This window comes from Lissotriton vulgaris, chromosome 8, assembly GCF_964263255.1.
Source record: "Lissotriton vulgaris chromosome 8, aLisVul1.2, whole genome shotgun sequence".
Lineage (NCBI taxonomy): Eukaryota > Metazoa > Chordata > Amphibia > Caudata > Salamandridae > Lissotriton > Lissotriton vulgaris.
In genome coordinates this window covers 1,328,352,890-1,328,370,047 of record NC_141696.1, presented here as the reverse complement: position 1 = coordinate 1,328,370,047, position 17,158 = coordinate 1,328,352,890, and the positions used below count along the sequence as shown (strand labels likewise).

Below are 17,158 nucleotides of genomic sequence, written 5' to 3'. Positions count from 1 at the left end.
TCGCTAGTACCTCCGATAACGCTGGAGGATGTTCCGGATATCCTAACAATGTCCGAAGGACAAGTTTGGCATCCAGACCCAAGATCGTTGCACCTGACTGCATGGCTCCTGACCAGCTAGAATACATGAATGTTCCTCTTTCCGAAGAGGTCAAAGACATCCTCTCTCAGGCAAGGGCGCCGTCCACAAACAAAACATACAGACTGAAGTGGAAAAGATTCTGTATTTGGTGTAAGAAAGAAAGAATTGATCCTTTCACGTCAAAACCTCATCAGCTCCTACCTTACCTGCTCTCGCTAGCTAAGTCTAATCTGTCCCATTCTACTATCAAGGTTCATTTAGCAGCGATTTCGAGATTCAGAAGATCTGATTCTGGTCCTTCGTTATGGTCTGCGAGAATTGTCAAACAATTCCTCAAAGGCCTGTTCAGGGTCTATCCGCCAGTGCGATCTCCTCCACCTGCATGGCATCTAAACTTAGTCCTGGCTCAACTAATGAAGGGACCTTTTGAGCCGATTCACCGCTCAGACCTAAAATACTTATCATGGAAATTGGCTTTAGTCTTGGCCCTCACATCAGCGAGGCGAGTAGGTGAGATGCAGGCCCTAACTATCCAAGAACCATTTTTGCAGTTCAAAAAGAACACTACCATCTTGCGGACGAACCCAAGGTTCATTCCCAAGGTCCCCACTGACTTTCACCTAAATGAGCCTGTGATCCTAAAGACATTTTTTCCGAACTCAGTCACTCCAGCAGAAAAGACATTGCACACTCTGGATTTACAACGCTGTCTAAAATTCTACATAGACCGAACCAAAGACTTTAGAAAATCTTCGCAATTGTTCATTGCTTTTGGCGGTCCAAACAAAGGTCTCCCTCTGTCCAAACAGGGGATCTCAAGATGGATTTCGAGTGCCATTCTGCATTGCCACAAGATAGCAGGGAAACCTCTAGTGGGCAGGATCCGTGCTCACTCAACGAGATCAGTGGCTTCTTCTACGGCCCTCTTTGCGGGGGTACATATCAAAGACATCTGCAGGGCTGCTACCTGGAGCAGCGTGCACACGTCCACTAAGCATTATTGCTTAGAGTCATTGCAGCAGGATGACGCGGCTGTGGGCCAGGCTGTCCTGAGAAACCTCTTCAAGTGATTGGTTAGCTTTCCTTTCTATCCCACCTTCCAAGGGTAACACATTTTGTAGTTTTCTTGCTAATGTTATGATATACTTCGTTACAAAATGTGTTTATGGTGTTTACTGCTTGCTATTCTGATACAAAGCATGGGAATCTATGAAAGTTCCAATACTGGGGCAAGAAAACAAGTTACTTACCTGTAACTTTGGTTCCCCAGTATTGGTAACTTTCATAGATTCCCATGCGCCCACCCACCTCCCCGGGGAAAGCTCAGCCTTCAGCAAGTATGGTGTCTAGCACACTACGACTACGAAAATCTGAGGCTCTGAGGTTCCTTCAGGAAGGTTCTAAGGGTGAGGCTCTTCTGATTGGCTGATGCCTAGAGTTTGGTCTCTTTTACAAAAAGAGGCTGATATGTTAGAAAAGGGAATGAGGCCTAGGCCTTTCCTTTCTCTTTTGTACCTACTACTATGATATTTTTTATCACGAGACTCCCAGTCCGACGACGGGGAATGATACAAAGCATGGGAATCTATGAAAGTTACCAATACTGGGGAACCAAAGTTACAGGTAAGTAACTTGTTTTCTTATAGACACTTCTATGCGATGCATCACAGCCTCTTACAATTTAAATTCTCCTGATCTCTTACATCTCTCTACTAATTAGTTCTTAGATGTATATGTGTGAAAGGGGTTTATTACTTTGTGTAGATTGGTCTCCACCACAAGTAATAAAGTCACTATCCTTTTAGGTCAAGTCAAAGGTTTCCATAATTTAAACCTGGCTCTACCACTGGTTGCTATGGCACAGAGAAGACAGACTTAAATTAACAAAGATGTGTAATGCATTTAAAAGTACCAAAACAATTAAAGTCTGAAACACAACACAGTAAACACCCTAATCCAATTTATAACAATAATGAAGACTTTACTAAGCAGAATGACACCAGAATGACAAAAATCCAATAAGGGGACCAGGGAATATGTATTTTTAAAGATTTAAATGTGAAAATAGCTCCACAAAGTGCAAAGCACCAATGGTAGTGAATAGTCATGGTGAACCAAGACCTATACGCGATTTGAGGCTTACCCAAACTCCGATGGAGTGTGGATCGGATTTATCAAGTCAATTGGTGCTTCTAGGGCCTGGAAGTAGGTAAGTTTGAAGACATTTTTAAGTTCCAGTCTGAAAGGGAACATTGTTGTTTTTCCAAGGAAAAACTCCTCCTTACAGAGAAAGTAAATCCGGAGCCATAGATCTACCAGTCCGATACTTTTCACAGTCATCCACTTGAAACTCTGGGGCAAAAGTTTTGAAAGATTCCCAGACTTCCTTTAGTACCCAACCAACCCATGAGTACACTTCCAAGGCCCACGTACCTCAGGGGAGCACATAGAACTCTCATGGAATCAAGCAGAGGGCAACATCAAAGAGCTTTAAAAATACCCCCTCAGGGTGGGAGCAGATTTTTGTTTCCCTGCCTACGCTCTTGCGTGCATGGAAACCCACATTGCTCCTATCGGGCGAGACCAATGCTGGCTCCTGCAGCATGCGTTTGAGTTAGCTCGGGCCACGGATGCCCTGGGCTCCCCCCACACCATGTAACTTGCTGTTTGGTGGGTGCCTCAGGTTGGTAGCGGGAACTCACCTAAAAGAAAGACCAGCCAAGAGGCTTAGGTCCCTAGAGCCACAATAGACTGGGGAGGGGCTCATATGCCCCCTCCACTTTAAGTTAAGTTTGGCCCTCCCTCCCTCCCCTTTGGGTATGGGTCCCCCGGGCCTGAAGTGGGTCGGGGAGAGGGACTGCACTAAAGGGTTGGAAGCTGGACCTAGCCGCATGCTTCATCATAGGGTCCGTCCTCATACCACAACAATCTGTTGTGATGTGGGCTGCAACTCCTGAATTGGTAGGAGCTCTTTAATATTAACCAGCCCTTTGAGAGTTAAGCTGGGGTGCACCTCCAATCCGATGACACTATCAAGGTATTACGTAGGAATGACACAGGGATACCTACAAATGCACAATGTTCTGACGATCATTTTTATTTCACAGGCACCCTAAGAGGTGGATCGTCTTTGGTAACCGCTGTTTGTACCAGTATCTTTACAATTTTATACCTTACACTGTATTTTATAGCAAAGAGAGTGACTCTAATAGGTCCTGGCGAATGCACACTACACCTCTTTAAGGGTAATTTTAGGCTGGAAACATGTTGACCAATCTACATAGTCAGTGATGGGTCTCTTCCCTGCTTCACTCCACTGTTTTTAATCCTGTCACTTGGAGACCGAATAGAATTCTACGGTCTGACTAGGAAATAGTTTTTAAACACAGTCAATTCTTTGCACTGTGGGAATTTCACCCACACCTGAGCCTCTCTTAGGGCTGGTTTAATATCAAAGAGCTGTAGCCCCCATCACAACAGGTTCTTGTGGTGTGAGGAGTAACCATATGATTAAGTATGCCACCTCAGGCTGGGCTCTGTTCTTTCTCTTGTCAGAAACATTGATATTTAGTGATTGCTTAGATGGTCAAATCATATCTAACTCTAATTTTCTTCTTAATCTTTGGTGTAAATTCAATATCACAGTTTGTATAGAAGTTTAGATATTGACCACAAATCAAAGTTCTGTTCAACCCTCAGAAGTAAATTCATGGTCCTTAAGGTTATCAATCAATCAATAAATCAATCAATCAATCACACGTTTATCAAGCGCTACTACTCACCGTGAGGGTCTCAAGGTGCTGGGGGTGGGAAGAGATGTTGTCTGTCTGGGATGGAGAGGGAGGGCTTTCCAGGCTCTGGCCGCGAGGAAGATGGAGCGGCCGCCTGATCTGGTCTTTTTGGTGCGGGGGACCACGGTGTAGGAGAGCTGGGCTGATCGTAGGGTCCTTTGGGGGTGTGTGGAATTTGATTCAGCTCTTCAGGTATGCTAGTCCGGTGTTGTGGAGGGCCTTGTGAGCGTGGGTGATAATCTTGATGGTGACTGTAGCTTCGATGGAGAGCCAGTGGAGTGTGCGCAGATGCTGGGAGATGTGGCAGTGTCTTGGCAGGTTGAGGACCAGACTTGCGGTGGTGTTCTGGATGTTCTGTAGCTTGCGTGTGAGGTTTTTGTTTATTCCGGCGGAGAGTGCGTGCCGTAGTCGAGTCTGCTGGTGATCAGGGCGTGAGTGACGGTCTTTCTGTGTTCGAGGGTGATCCATTTGAAGGTCTTGCATAGGGGGCAGAGGGTGTGGAAGCAGGAGGATGAGACGGCGGTGATCTGGCGGTCCATTTTGAGTTCAGAGTCCTGGATGATTCCCAGGTTGCATGCGTGGTCCGTGGGGGTGGGCGGACCTCCGGGGGTGGGGGGGGGCCCAGGTGTCATTCCAGGTGTTGGGGTGTGGGCCCATGATGAGTACTTTTGTTTTGTTGGTGTTTTGTTGAAGGCAGCTGTTATTCATCCATTTGGCGACGGCTTCCATGCCTTCCCGAAAATTGTGTCTGACGGTGTTGGGTTCGTTGGATAGGGAGAGGATGAGTTGGGTGTCGTCTGTGTATGACACAATGTTGAGTCCGTAGGTTCTGACGATGGGGGCGAGCGGAGCCATGTAGTCATTGAAGAGCGTAGGGCTGAAGGATGACCCCTGGGGGACTCTGCAGGTGGTTGATGTAGGGTCCGAGAGTTCTTTGCTATTGTGTGCTTGGGTGGAGATTCTGTCTTTTATTGCTTTTTTACATGTTTTTCTGTTGAGTTGGTGGTGGACTTTGGTGGAGGCTCTGAAGTTGTTGTGGGCTTCTGTGTATTTGGTGTTCCTCCAGTCCCTTTCGAGGCAGCGGCGGGTGCGTCTGGACTCTCAAAGTTCAGTGGTAAACCATCTAGCTTTCTTGGCTTGTGTGTTGTTGTTTTTCTTGAGGGGGCTAAGGTGTTGGTACTGCGGAGATCCATCTGTGCAGGGTTTGGCTGCAGCATTGTGGTCATCGTTTTCCGTGACGGTAGGGGTGGAGTTGCCGAATGATGAGGTTAGCTTCTCTGGTTTGCATTTGCCTGTTGCCTGTAAGAAGGGGTTCTTCATGTAAGGCTTGGCACTGCCTTCAGCTAGCATTTGCCTCGATCGAGAGTGGACAGGGTTTTAATGGGACTGGCCCCTACCTCCTTCATCTCTCTCCCCTCCTTCCAAGTAGCCCCGTTTGTGGCTTTTCTTGTCTATTCCTTACCACTCCTATCAGTTCTTGAGCCTGGGACCACACCCCTATAAAGTTCCCTACTCCTCCCCTTTCCCCTCATGGTTTGATCATGGCATCCTCTGTGTTTTCCCCATTAATTTCAAGTAACTCTGAAATTCCTCCCTGAAGTCTGGGATCTTTCCTACTTCTTCAAGTAAGTCTACTTGTGGTCTGTGGTCTGCTGGTGATTCCTAGGGACATGGTGTACTGAGGCCAAGGCATTTGTGTGCCTGTTTCCCTCCCCATAAGCCCTGGCTACTCAGCCTGACGGACACTCCTTAGTCTCCTGCTTAGAGCCTCCATGCCAACCTCTGGTTTCTCTGTTGTTCCTGGCCCTCTTAGGAGTGACTACTGTAGGGGTGACTCTGAGTCCTGTGGGCACAAATCTGTACACCTTTCCACCTCCTTACTGTTGGTTATTCAAGTGAACTGTTAATGGAGAAACTGACTTAAAGGTTTTACATGGCTCTCACGCTCTGTTACAGTTTGTTTTTAATTATACTGTTCTGTCATTAAGAATGCGATCTATATGTAGCATAGCGGGGCACTATACATTTTTTAAAGTTTTTGGGAATGCTACGTGGGTTTAATCATGTCAAGCAGTCTTTATAGCTCATAAAACAAAAACTTGATGTCTTCATTCTTTTTTTTCTGTAAAACATAAAATGTTTCCCTACTGTTTAACAGGAATGGGTTGTTATTGGACAAGTAAATGTGGAGACACTTGTGGACAACAACCTTCTCAGTGTATATGATTGGGAGAAAAACTTCAAAGCCTTAAAAGTGAGGGGCAAAGAAGCAGAACGTCTTCCAAGGTAAAGAAAAATCAATTTTTCTCAAGTTTGCTATTTTTCATCTTTCATATTGTTCTTTAGGAATGAAGGGCATTATGTATTGAAAGAGTTGCTGTACAAAATGGGATGTTTTATGAAATAGAAAAACAAGAATATAGTGCACCAAAAGGACATTGCGTAGCAAATGACTTTGTGAGACTCAATTTAGTGGTGAAGTTTCCTTTATCAAACATCAACTTATAAACAGATAGCATAAAATCTCCTTTTCCCTAACTGAGTAGTGCTACCCCACATTGTGTAGTCACAAATGTAAATGTAAATGTAAATGTATTTGAGCTTATATAGGGCACAGCTACCCGCAGTGGGTGTCCCGGCGCTTGCTTAGGGAACCCGTCCTGGTATTCCCCTGTGAGATAGCCCCTGGCAGGGTATCCACAAGGTGAAAGCCAGGCATCCCGCCGCGAGGGGCCGTTGTGGAGATTAAGCAGGCTATTGCCCAGAGTCGCAGAGTGTGAACCCGTGAGTCGAGAAGGCACCGGAGCGAGAATTATCAAGTCCGTGGAATTTTTAGCCCAAGACCCGCCGAGGTGGGGAATTGAACCCTGGTCCAGGGCCGATCTCAGCTTCCGGGTCTGCCGCCTCTAACCCCTGAGCCACACTTCTCCACAAATGCCTTACAATTTTTATTCCGTATTCTCAGTTCCTGTATTAAGGATAAACACAGCCACTCATCGTGGTGAGCACATGGAGAATGAAGGTCCACTGTTTAATATATCAATACATTTCCCCATTTATCCTTGAATTTGCTGGCCTTCCACTTAATGCATAAATATCTCTATGGCACATAGTGTCCATAACCTTTGATACCATCAAGGAGACGCCATCCTTTTCCCCTTAAATGCCAGCACTAGTTTTGTCCCACACAGACCATGTAACCTAACACAATTACTTTGCGGTCATCCGGGAGGGGTATCCAAGTACCCTACCCACAGTTTTCCTCACTTCATCCCAGAATGGTTGCACTAATGAGCATTTCTCCAGTATTAGGGGTGTCTTTCATAGATTCACATGCTTGAATCATTCCCCGTTGTTGGAGTGGGAATCCCACGGTACATAAAATAGCAATAATATGCCTATAATAAACAAAAAACCTTGGTAAAACACAACCAGGAAGTAAAGTAGCCCCAAACTACAAGAGAAAAAACCTCCACACTCATGACTATCATAGTCATTTTGTATAGCCCAAACTGCAGCCAATCAGGCGACAGCACCCACCCAAGTGTTCCCCCCAGAGGCCCAGGCTCTCAGATTTTCTTCCCCACGTCGTGTGAAGTGAGTCTCCCTGAGCTCTGCTCAGTACTTCTCTTTTCTGACTGGTTTTGTATCCTTAGGATGTCATCTACTAAAAAATCTCTCTTCAGGCCTTGTGAATCTTGTGGGAAGCTCCAGCTTTTTAAAGAAGATCCCCACAAAAAGTGCATCTACTGCCTGTATGCTGATCATGAGGTGAGAGATTGTAAGATCTGCAGGACCTTCCCTCAGAAGACCCTCAGAGATAGGGAAGGACGCCTACTTCTGTGGCTACAGAAGATTAAAGACCAGGATAACCCTTTATCTGAAGTGGGAAGTGTGGCTTCAGGGTCATCTGTATCCTCCAGAAAGAGGATGGCTGAAGAAGATTCCTCTTCTCCTGGTGCTAAGGTGTTGAGGAAAGTTCAGCCCTTCAAGTGCTCTGGCTTCCCTTCTACAAAAAAGGCTTCTCCACCTTCTGAATCATCTTCTATTTTGCCCCCTAAAAAGACTGGAAAGTCTCTGGCGTCGAAAAAGCTTTCTGAGAAGGATTTCCTCAGAAGAAGAAGACCTCGCCATCGACAGGCTCGTCGATGGCTCCTTCGTCGACGATTATCGTCGTCGACTCTACTTCAACGTCGACAGTCACCTTCTCATCACCGAAGCCTAAAATAATCATGTTGTCAGCCTCTTCACCATCTACGCTGGTCTCTGTTTCGATAAGACCTATCTCGTCGACGAAGGTAATGCCATCTATCGTCGACGCTCCGTCGTCGGTGGCAAAGGGAAGAACGATTCCGTCGACGAGTGCTCCATCGACGAAAACCACCTCGGCAACGGCTTCGTCATCGACGAAGACTACCCCATCGATGGCTACCCATCTACGAAGACTACCTCGTCGTCGACGGCCACATCGTCAACGAAAAAGGTCTCGTTGACGAAGACATAGTCGACGAAGGATGCCTCGTCGTCGAAGCTACCGTCGAAGAAGATTTCACCATCGGCGAATTTAAATGTCCCGTCGACACCATCTCCTTCGACGATGGCACCGTCGACGGCAAGACCGTTGACCCCTCTTCTGTCAACTTGCACTGATTTGCAAGTATGGTCCTCCACGCCGTCTACTGCCTCCTTTGACGCACCGGCTACGGCAGCTTCTTTACTTGAAAGACGTGGCTCATCATTGCAAACTTTATCACCCCTTAAATTGCCTGAGCAACTGCTGGATTCTGATGACGACGAGGAGCAATCAGATGTAGACGACAGGTTCCACACTGCGACAAGTCCGTCAGAATTGCTCATTAAATTTCAGGAAGAAGATCAAGACGAGGAACACTTTTCTTAGCCTGTGCATCAAACTCCTACTACGATGCCCACAGCACAGATGCCTTTGGCCCTTCTCAATAATTTCCAGTACATGTTAGAAGATTACTATTGTTGTTTCCCTCCATCTGAGTCGGCAGGGTCTCTCCCATCAACTCCAGTGCCTCAAGCCTCTGTATCTTCTTTGAGATCTCCAAGACCACCTTCTCCAGCGTCATCTCATCATTCTCAGGATAACACCATGGGTGAAGATAGAGAGGAAGGAGAGGTGGATGACAAATCTGTTCTGTCGGAGTCGGATGAGTACCAAATTCAGACGCCATCACCTTCTGCACCAGCTGCGGCTAGTTCCCCTCCAGTAGACATCGTAGGCTTCCATCTACTGATGGAGAGGGCTACTGAAAGATTTCTAATTCCAATGGAAATAAAGAAAGACGATTGTTTTCTTTATGACTTTAAAGACCAGCCACGAAGACAGGTCAAAACTATTCCCATTATTGACTTCATATGAAAGGAAGGTGTAAAAATTATGGCAACACCCAATTCTCTTCCCGCTGTCTTGCCCCGGTTAGACAAGAAATATAAAGCACTGGACAAATCTCCTGCATGCCTAATAGGACAACCGAAGGCTGATTTGGTCGTTGCCCAAGCGGCACAGAGACGGGCCAGGAACCCCTCTTCGCCTATATCTGCTCCATCAGATATGGATGGCAGACGATTGGATTCCATTGGAAAGAAGGTCTCCATGATGGCAGCAACAACTGTACGTGCTGCGAATTCCCTAGTGATATTAGGGAGACACGGCTGACAAATGTGATCTGACATTTCCCCTTACGTAGAAATGTTACCAGAACATGCAAAGTCGGAGGCGAGGCAGATATTGCCGGAAGGTGAACTCACCTCAGCAGACATGATTGACGCAGCAGTAGATGTGGCGTCTACAGGTTTCCGGCAGCTAGCGGGTGCAGCTGTGTTGATCAAACTAAAATAGTCGACATGCCATTTGCTGGCGACTTTCTTTTTGGCTAACATGTTGACGAGGCCTTACAGGCTATCAAGAAGGACACGGAGTCGGCGAGATCTTTGAGTAGCCTTCAGTTTCGTAGGTCGTCCTTTTGAGGTGCTAAAGGGCGTGGATCCTATTCCAACAGAGGAAACTATAATCAGCAGAGGTCATACCAAACCTCGCAAACTAACCAGAGATACCAGCCCTACAAACAGCAGTCTTACGGACAGCGAGGTAACTCCTACACGCAGTTAGGGAGAAAATCCACCTACAGTGGAAGAGATTCCAATAAGAAATAAGAAACCATGAGACACGCCACCTGCCACCATCTCTCCCCTCCTCCCAGTCAAAAGTTGGAGGAAAAATATCCAGTTTCTACTCTAACTGGTCCGCAATTACTACAGACAAGTGGGTCCTGGATATAGTGGCCAGGGGGTCACAATTTAGAATTCATCAAGATCCCTCCAAATTCTCCTCCCAAGGGCCCACCTCCAGCTCATATCAAGGAGTTGTTCACCCAGATCAATTTGATGATACGGAAGAGAGCGATCGAAAAGGTCTCTTATTTGCAAAAAGGAACAGGTTTTTACTCAAGGTTTTTCATCATTCAGAAAAAATCAGGAAATGACACCCTATCCTTAACCTACGCACCCTCAACAATTCCTCCGATTCAGAGTGGCTGGCAGGGATTTTCAGTTGAAAGTACTCCCTTTTGGACTTCGATCAGCGCACCGTGTTTTCACAAAAGTTCTGGCTCCGGTGGCGGCACACCCCCGCTTAGAGGCCATTCAAATCTTCCCATACTTGGACGATTGCCTTATCAAGGCGAGTTCACTATTCCAGTCGCTGGGTCTTTCCATCAACTTTGAGAAATCCCATCTCACTCCGTCACAAAGAAAGACCTTCTTGGGAGCCACACAGGACACCCAACTCGCTCAGGCTTTCGTCTCAAAAGAAAGACAACACAAGATCTGCAAGTTAGCTCGCCTATTGCAAGAAAAAGAGTATGTTTCAGTTCCGATGTTCAAATCTTTCCTAGGGATGATGTCATCCTGCATCCCTCTGATACCCAACTGTTGTCTCACAATGAGAATTTACAGGAGGGATGTGCATTCCTAGCGGAATCGCCAAACTTCACCATCGCCACGGGCGCTTCTCTCGAGGGATGGGGAGCACACCTTCAGGGAATGACTGTCAAATGAAAGTGGAATGTGCAACAAAAGAAGTGACACATCAGTCTCCTGGAGCTGCAAGCCATTTTCTTGGCCTTGAAATCCTTTCGAACAGTCATCCAAGGGGCCTCAGTACTAATTTGGACAGACAATACAACAAGTATGCATTACTTAAACAAACAGGGCAGTACAAAGTCAGCCCTGCTCTCTCAACAAGCCCAGGAGATCTGGGACTGGGCATTGAGTCAGGGGATCACCATCTCGGCTGTCCATGTTCAAGGGATCTCCAGTGTTCTAGCGGATTCCCTCAGCAGATCTGCAATTTCCAATTACAAATGGGACATCCATCAACCAATGTTGGACCGGGTCTTTCGGGAGTGGGGCCGCCCCGAGCTGGACCTCTTTGCAACAAGTCAGAACCGCAAATGCCCACACTTCGCAAGCTAGCTTCCCCTTAACCTCATGCGTGCTAGCGGAATTCCGCTCGCACGCTGAGATTTTTTAAATCGTATGTTACGTGACGAGCTGGGCTCGTCATCAGCGTGCGAGGAGGCTACGCCATGATGAGCCCAGCTCATCATCAGCGTGGAAGGGGTTAAGGACTCGTGCGGGAATGCGCTTTCGATAAACTGGTCACAAATATATGCGTACGCCTTTCCTCCGATTCCGTTGGTTCCCAGAGTCATCCGCAAGATGAAGAAACAGCCTTGTCATCTCATTCTCAATGCTCCCAGATGGCCGCGCCAATTCTGGTTCACTGAACTTCTCCTTTTGGAGTGCGATCCCATTCAGTTTCCACCAATACCGAATGTTCTGTCCATCCAGGAGGGTCAAGTCGTTCACCCAGACCCAGCCTTCTTGAGATTAGCAGCTTGGCTACTCAACATCTTGAATTCGCACACTTAGATACCCTGCGGATTGTGCAGAAGTATTAGCCAATGCAAGGGCACCTGCCACGATTAAAACATACAAACTTAAATGGAAGAGATTCTGCGCCTGGTGTCAGTCTGTCAATTTGCATCCAATTCATGCCAGACCAGAACAGATCTTACTGTTCTTTCTTCAATTGGCGAAATCAGGTTTATCGCATCTCACGTTGAAAGTATTCTTGGCAGCTATCTCAAGGTTCCGTCAGGATGGTTCTAACTCTCTCTACTCAATTTTTTAAGGGACTATTTAGAATGTTTCCTCCTGTCCGGCGTCCGCCTCCATCTTGGCATTTTAATGTGGTGCTCGGTCAGCTCATGCGTCACCCCTTTGAACCTATTCATAAAGTGGGTCTTAAGTTCCTTTCCTGGAAGGTATCTCTCCTTTTAGTGCTGACTTCAGCTAGGAGGGTCAGCGACATTCAAGCTTTTACGGGGAAATCGCTTTTTCTACAGTTCACTTCCAATTCGGTGGTGCTTCGTACCAATCCCAGCTTCATGCCTAAGGTACCAACGGATTTTCAACTTAATGAACCGATAATTTTGAAGACTTTCTTTCCAAATCCTCAAACAGCGGTTGAAAGAGCTTTGCATTCCCTGGATGTCAGGAGGTGTCTCAAGTTCTATCTTCAACAAACTGCAACAATTTGGAAATCAGATCAGCTATTTATAGCGTATGGAAGACTACGTCAAGGCTATTCTATATCCAAGCAGACCATAGCACGTTGGATGTCTGCAACGATTAGCCTATGTCATCAGCCGGCTGGAAGGCCTTTACAGACAACCCCGAAGGCGCATTCTACGAGAGCAATCTCCTCATCTACCGCACTTTTTGCTGGTGTGCCTCTTCATCAGATCTGGAGAGCGGCAACCTGGTCCAGCAGACACACTTTTACCAAACATTACTGTTTGGGCGCTTCAAGTGATGCAGATACGTCAGTTGGACAAGCTGTTCTCCGCAATCTGTTTAAATAAGGTGAGCCTCTGTTCTCCCTCCTCCACTTGCTCTTTTTAGACACTTATTTATATACTGTTATGTATTCTAATCTAGTATGCATATGCTACCACTAATGCATTTGTGTATGTTTATGATATTCCTTATGCTTTTTATTATATGTATACTGTGATACAAAGAGTGTCTAACGAGCATTATGTTATGTACTGCTTTCAACTCTGATTCAGGCATGTGAATCTATGAAAGACACCCCTAATACTGGAGAAGAACAATAGTTACTTACCAGTAATCTGTGGTTCTCCAGTATTGGTGTCTTTCATAGATTCACATGCAACCCTCCCTCCTCCCCTCAGAGGCTGGTTTAGGCTATGATGTTTGCTTACTCCTGTGCGAGAAAATCTGAGAGCCTGAGCCTCTGGGGAGAACATTCTGGTGGGTGCTGTCACCTGATTGGCTGCACTTTGGGCTATACAAAATTACTATGATAGTCCTGAGTGTGGAAGTTTTTTCTCTTGTAGCTTGGGGCTACTTTACTTCCTGGTTGTGTATTACCAAGGTTTTTGTTTATTATAGGCATATTATAGCTTTTTTATGTACCGTGGGACTCCCACTCCGACGACGGGAATGATTCAGGCATGTGAATCTATGAAAGACACCAATACTGGAGAACCACAGATTACAGGTAAGTAACTATTGTTCTTCCACCATAAGTGGAGTGCAGCACTATGTGATCCACGCCCTCTAAAGCACTCTCCACATGTGTTTGGGTAAATGTGCTGTAATCGTGCAAGCATACAGTACCAGCTATACATTTATTTTGAAGTGAATTTCTTTATTTTTAATATTAGTGGCGCTACTATGAATGTCTTTTCTTAGTAATTTCCATTGTTAACTGGAGATGTATTTCTGAAGTATTTGTTCACATGCTAATATATGTGTCACGTTTGAGTCAGCAGTTGGTAGAAACAATGTTGCATAGATCCAAAAAAGCCACCGTTTTTGCTAACCATTCTTGGCACTGTACCTTTAAAGTGGGCCTATTCCCTAATTGCAGTTTGTTTGTTACTCAACTAGGGAAGCCAGAGGAGGATTTGTGCATTTCTTAACCTTCCTCTTTCATCCAAATAAATTCCTCCTAACATTGGGGATGGATTTGACAGTACAATTCTCAAACATACCAGACTTCATTTGACACCCTGCCCATTAAAAAAACCTTTTCTCACTGAGTGCAAGGGAAAAAGTTTGGTTCAAATGTATTGGGGTGTAAGGTGAAGGGAAGGGACGGTAGTCAAACTTTCTCTTTTCTTGTTTATGTTTGAATAGCTTTACAGGGATCTGTAGCTTCTTTAAAATATTTTCCTCAATCAATGAAAGCCACAAATCAAAGTTAACACTTTTACAGCTGTCAGATAGTTCTTTCCTCATCCTTCTTCCTCGATCTTTTCCCTGATGATTTGTTCCTATTTATCTGTATCCTCCAATATCAGTTTTTATGAGACTATATTCTTTATCGGCATTCATATTTTCAGAATCATTTATCAGGTGCCGGCCTTAAAACGCTTTTAGCCGTTAAAATTAGATAATTTTTTCAAAAGTCGGAGCTCATTACATAATTCAGTATTTGGTAAGTTAATTGTATTTGGACATTGATTCTGCAATAGGGGCATAGGTTCCACCATTTACTGTTTGTGCTCAGAAAATAAAAGGTGTTCTTTCAAACTTTCTTTGGGCATTGACCATAAGTGTACCAAATTGATTTGCCATTACATACTTCAGAAACCAACAATGCACCAAGCAGACTCCCTGACACATTTATTTTTAGAATATTGGGTTCTTGAGTATCCAGTGATGTTGACGGTGGGTTTAAAAGAATAGGATATCTTCCACTGCAGTTCGTAAATATAAACACTTGAAAGTTGTCGTTCTTTGGGATTGTAGTGCAAAAAAGAAACATCATAGATGATGTACAGGACTGAGACAGCACCTGAGCAATTTTCAGTGAAGCAGTATGATAATTACTTCACCAACCTAATTAAGTTTGGTCCCTTACACTCAATTCACACTTTGAAATATTCCTCACTAGTGTGAAACATATGAATATGATTAGATAAACATATAAGCCCCAGTTCACAAAGTGCCTCTGCACTCTTAGCGGAGACTCCACACTTGTGTTGGGACCTCTGCACTTGTGTTGGGACCTCCTCACTGCAGTTACTCATTGTGGAGGTCCCTTCACACGTGTGGAGCCCCACCACGAGTGCAGGCATCTGCCACAAGTGGGAAGGCCCTTTGTGAATCAGGCCTACAATCTCTAACTCCTTTTTGCCAATACCATCAGGATACCTGCCATGGGTCACATACTTCTGTTTGATTTTAACATACTTTGGTTCTTCAAAATGAAAGACACTGGTTGGGTTCACACTCTAGGGTCAAATTCAGAAGTCTCTACTGAAAACAGCTGATGTTAAAACTGTATTAGCAAACCATTCTGATGATTCGCAGCAGACTGTCAAATTTAAATGAATAAGATGCGGAGCAAAATGTGACCAGAAACCTGTAGGATACCTGTGGGATACCAATCTATATAGGTGTGTCGATCAGAAGAGCTCCTTTTAATTTTTTAGTTATATATTATGGTTAATATTATCTATGTGAACTGTACAACCTCTTCAAATTCAATTTACATTTTCAATGAAAAATCTGTTTTTTTCAAAAATCTAAATGATTAATCTTTCTTTACAGTTTGTCAAAGTGCACTCATTTGTCAATTTAAGATCATTTATCTGATACGGCTCCAAAATCTGACAATGGCACCTGCATAATCCTACAATCATAAAATATATGATTTCAATTTTCAGAGCCTGTTTCAGAAAGGTGACTCAGCTTCTAATTATGTGTCACACTAGCCCTATTTCAAATAATTTTACATCAAAGTGGGTGCCCAAACCTCAAATGTTCATATGTTTCATAAGTTTCGGTACCAGCATAACCTTTGTGATATGGAGTTTATGCTGGCCTAAAGGATTAGCATGTCTATCCAGTATGTTTTGCATTGATGTTTTTTTAAACAGATCAGATCTGAACTTGATCAGCCATTGCTGCATCAAGTTGTAAAGTAATCCACCCGTTCCTAACTATATGAGTTCTCAAGGTGTTGATTTGGGCTTTGAAATCTATGCCACACAGACCGTTCAGGCCAGTTACAAAATGTGTGGCTTATTGGAAACTGTAAGGGAATCCCAAAAGCAGGATTAACAATGTGTCCTAAAAAAAAAATTGTAGATGTAGATCAGCCCTGAATGAAGGTGTGCTTCCTTATCAAAGTCTGATTTTAAGTAAAAAATCAGAACTGAACTGAAGATTTCAGAGCTGACGTACCTTTATTGTTAGTACATCCAACCCTAGCTCTGAAAAGGCTTTAGCAATAAAAAAACGTTAATTTTGTACTGTTAGTTACCTCAAATTATAAAGAAGATATGAGAAGGCAATACCACTTCCACTATCCAATAAATCAGTGTCACCAGACAAAAGCAGGGTCTGCCGGAGTCAATTCTAACGCCGATCATTGACCTGTATAGTAACACCTGGATGCAGGTAAAAATCAATAATGGGCAAAGGCTAACCAGGAAGATACACACCTTTGATGGGTTGAAGCAAGGTTGTGTGTTGGCTCCCCACCTTTTCAATCTATTCATGGCCGACCTAACAGCAAGACTTGATCAGATCAACTCCCATCCTCCTCGGCTGGCCACACTTCGTGTAACACACCTATCCTACGCCGATGATGTGGTCCTGTTAAGTCAGACTCGAATAGGCCTGCATCGGCTACTGCAGGAGCTGACCCGCTACACAAAACAGAACATGATTGAAATAAATAGCGCGAAAACAAAAACCATGGTCATAACCCGACGCCTTAAACCACCACCAACCTTTACAATAGACAATGTCAAATTGGAAGCGGTTGGAAGTTACAAGTATCTTGGGATACTGCTGGATAAGCGTCTTAATTTCCAGGCACAACTTAACAGCATGGAAAAGAAGGGCATGGCCCTAATGCACGCCTTCATGAGATTAGCAACCGAACTCAAAGGTCCTTTGGTCTCACCACTATTAACAATAATGAAAGCTAAACTAATTCCAACGATAGCTTACGGGAGCATATTGCACCATGGCAAGAGTGCACAACTTTTGGATAAAGTGCAAATGAAAATTTACAAGCGTGTCTTCGCGCTACCAAGTAAAGCATCCCCGGCTCAGGTAAGACTGGAACTAGGCCTGAAATCTCAAGTGCTGCTGAGGAAGTATGAGTCCATAACATTCTGGTACAATGTCTGGATGCACCAAGAGAT

The 17,158-nt window shown here is 44.8% G+C and overlaps 1 protein-coding gene across 3 annotated transcripts in view; it reads left to right on the top strand.

The window, feature by feature from the left end:
• DYNC2H1 (dynein cytoplasmic 2 heavy chain 1) overlaps positions 1-17,158 on the top strand; it is a 1,560,829-nt gene that overhangs the window by 302,241 nt on the left and 1,241,430 nt on the right. For all 3 annotated transcript variants that reach the window (XM_086935265.1, XM_086935264.1, XM_086935263.1), the window contains exon 18: positions 6,031-6,158. In XM_086935265.1, coding sequence (XP_086791391.1) covers positions 6,031-6,158 — 128 coding nt within the window. The remainder of the gene's footprint in view (positions 1-6,030; positions 6,159-17,158) is intronic.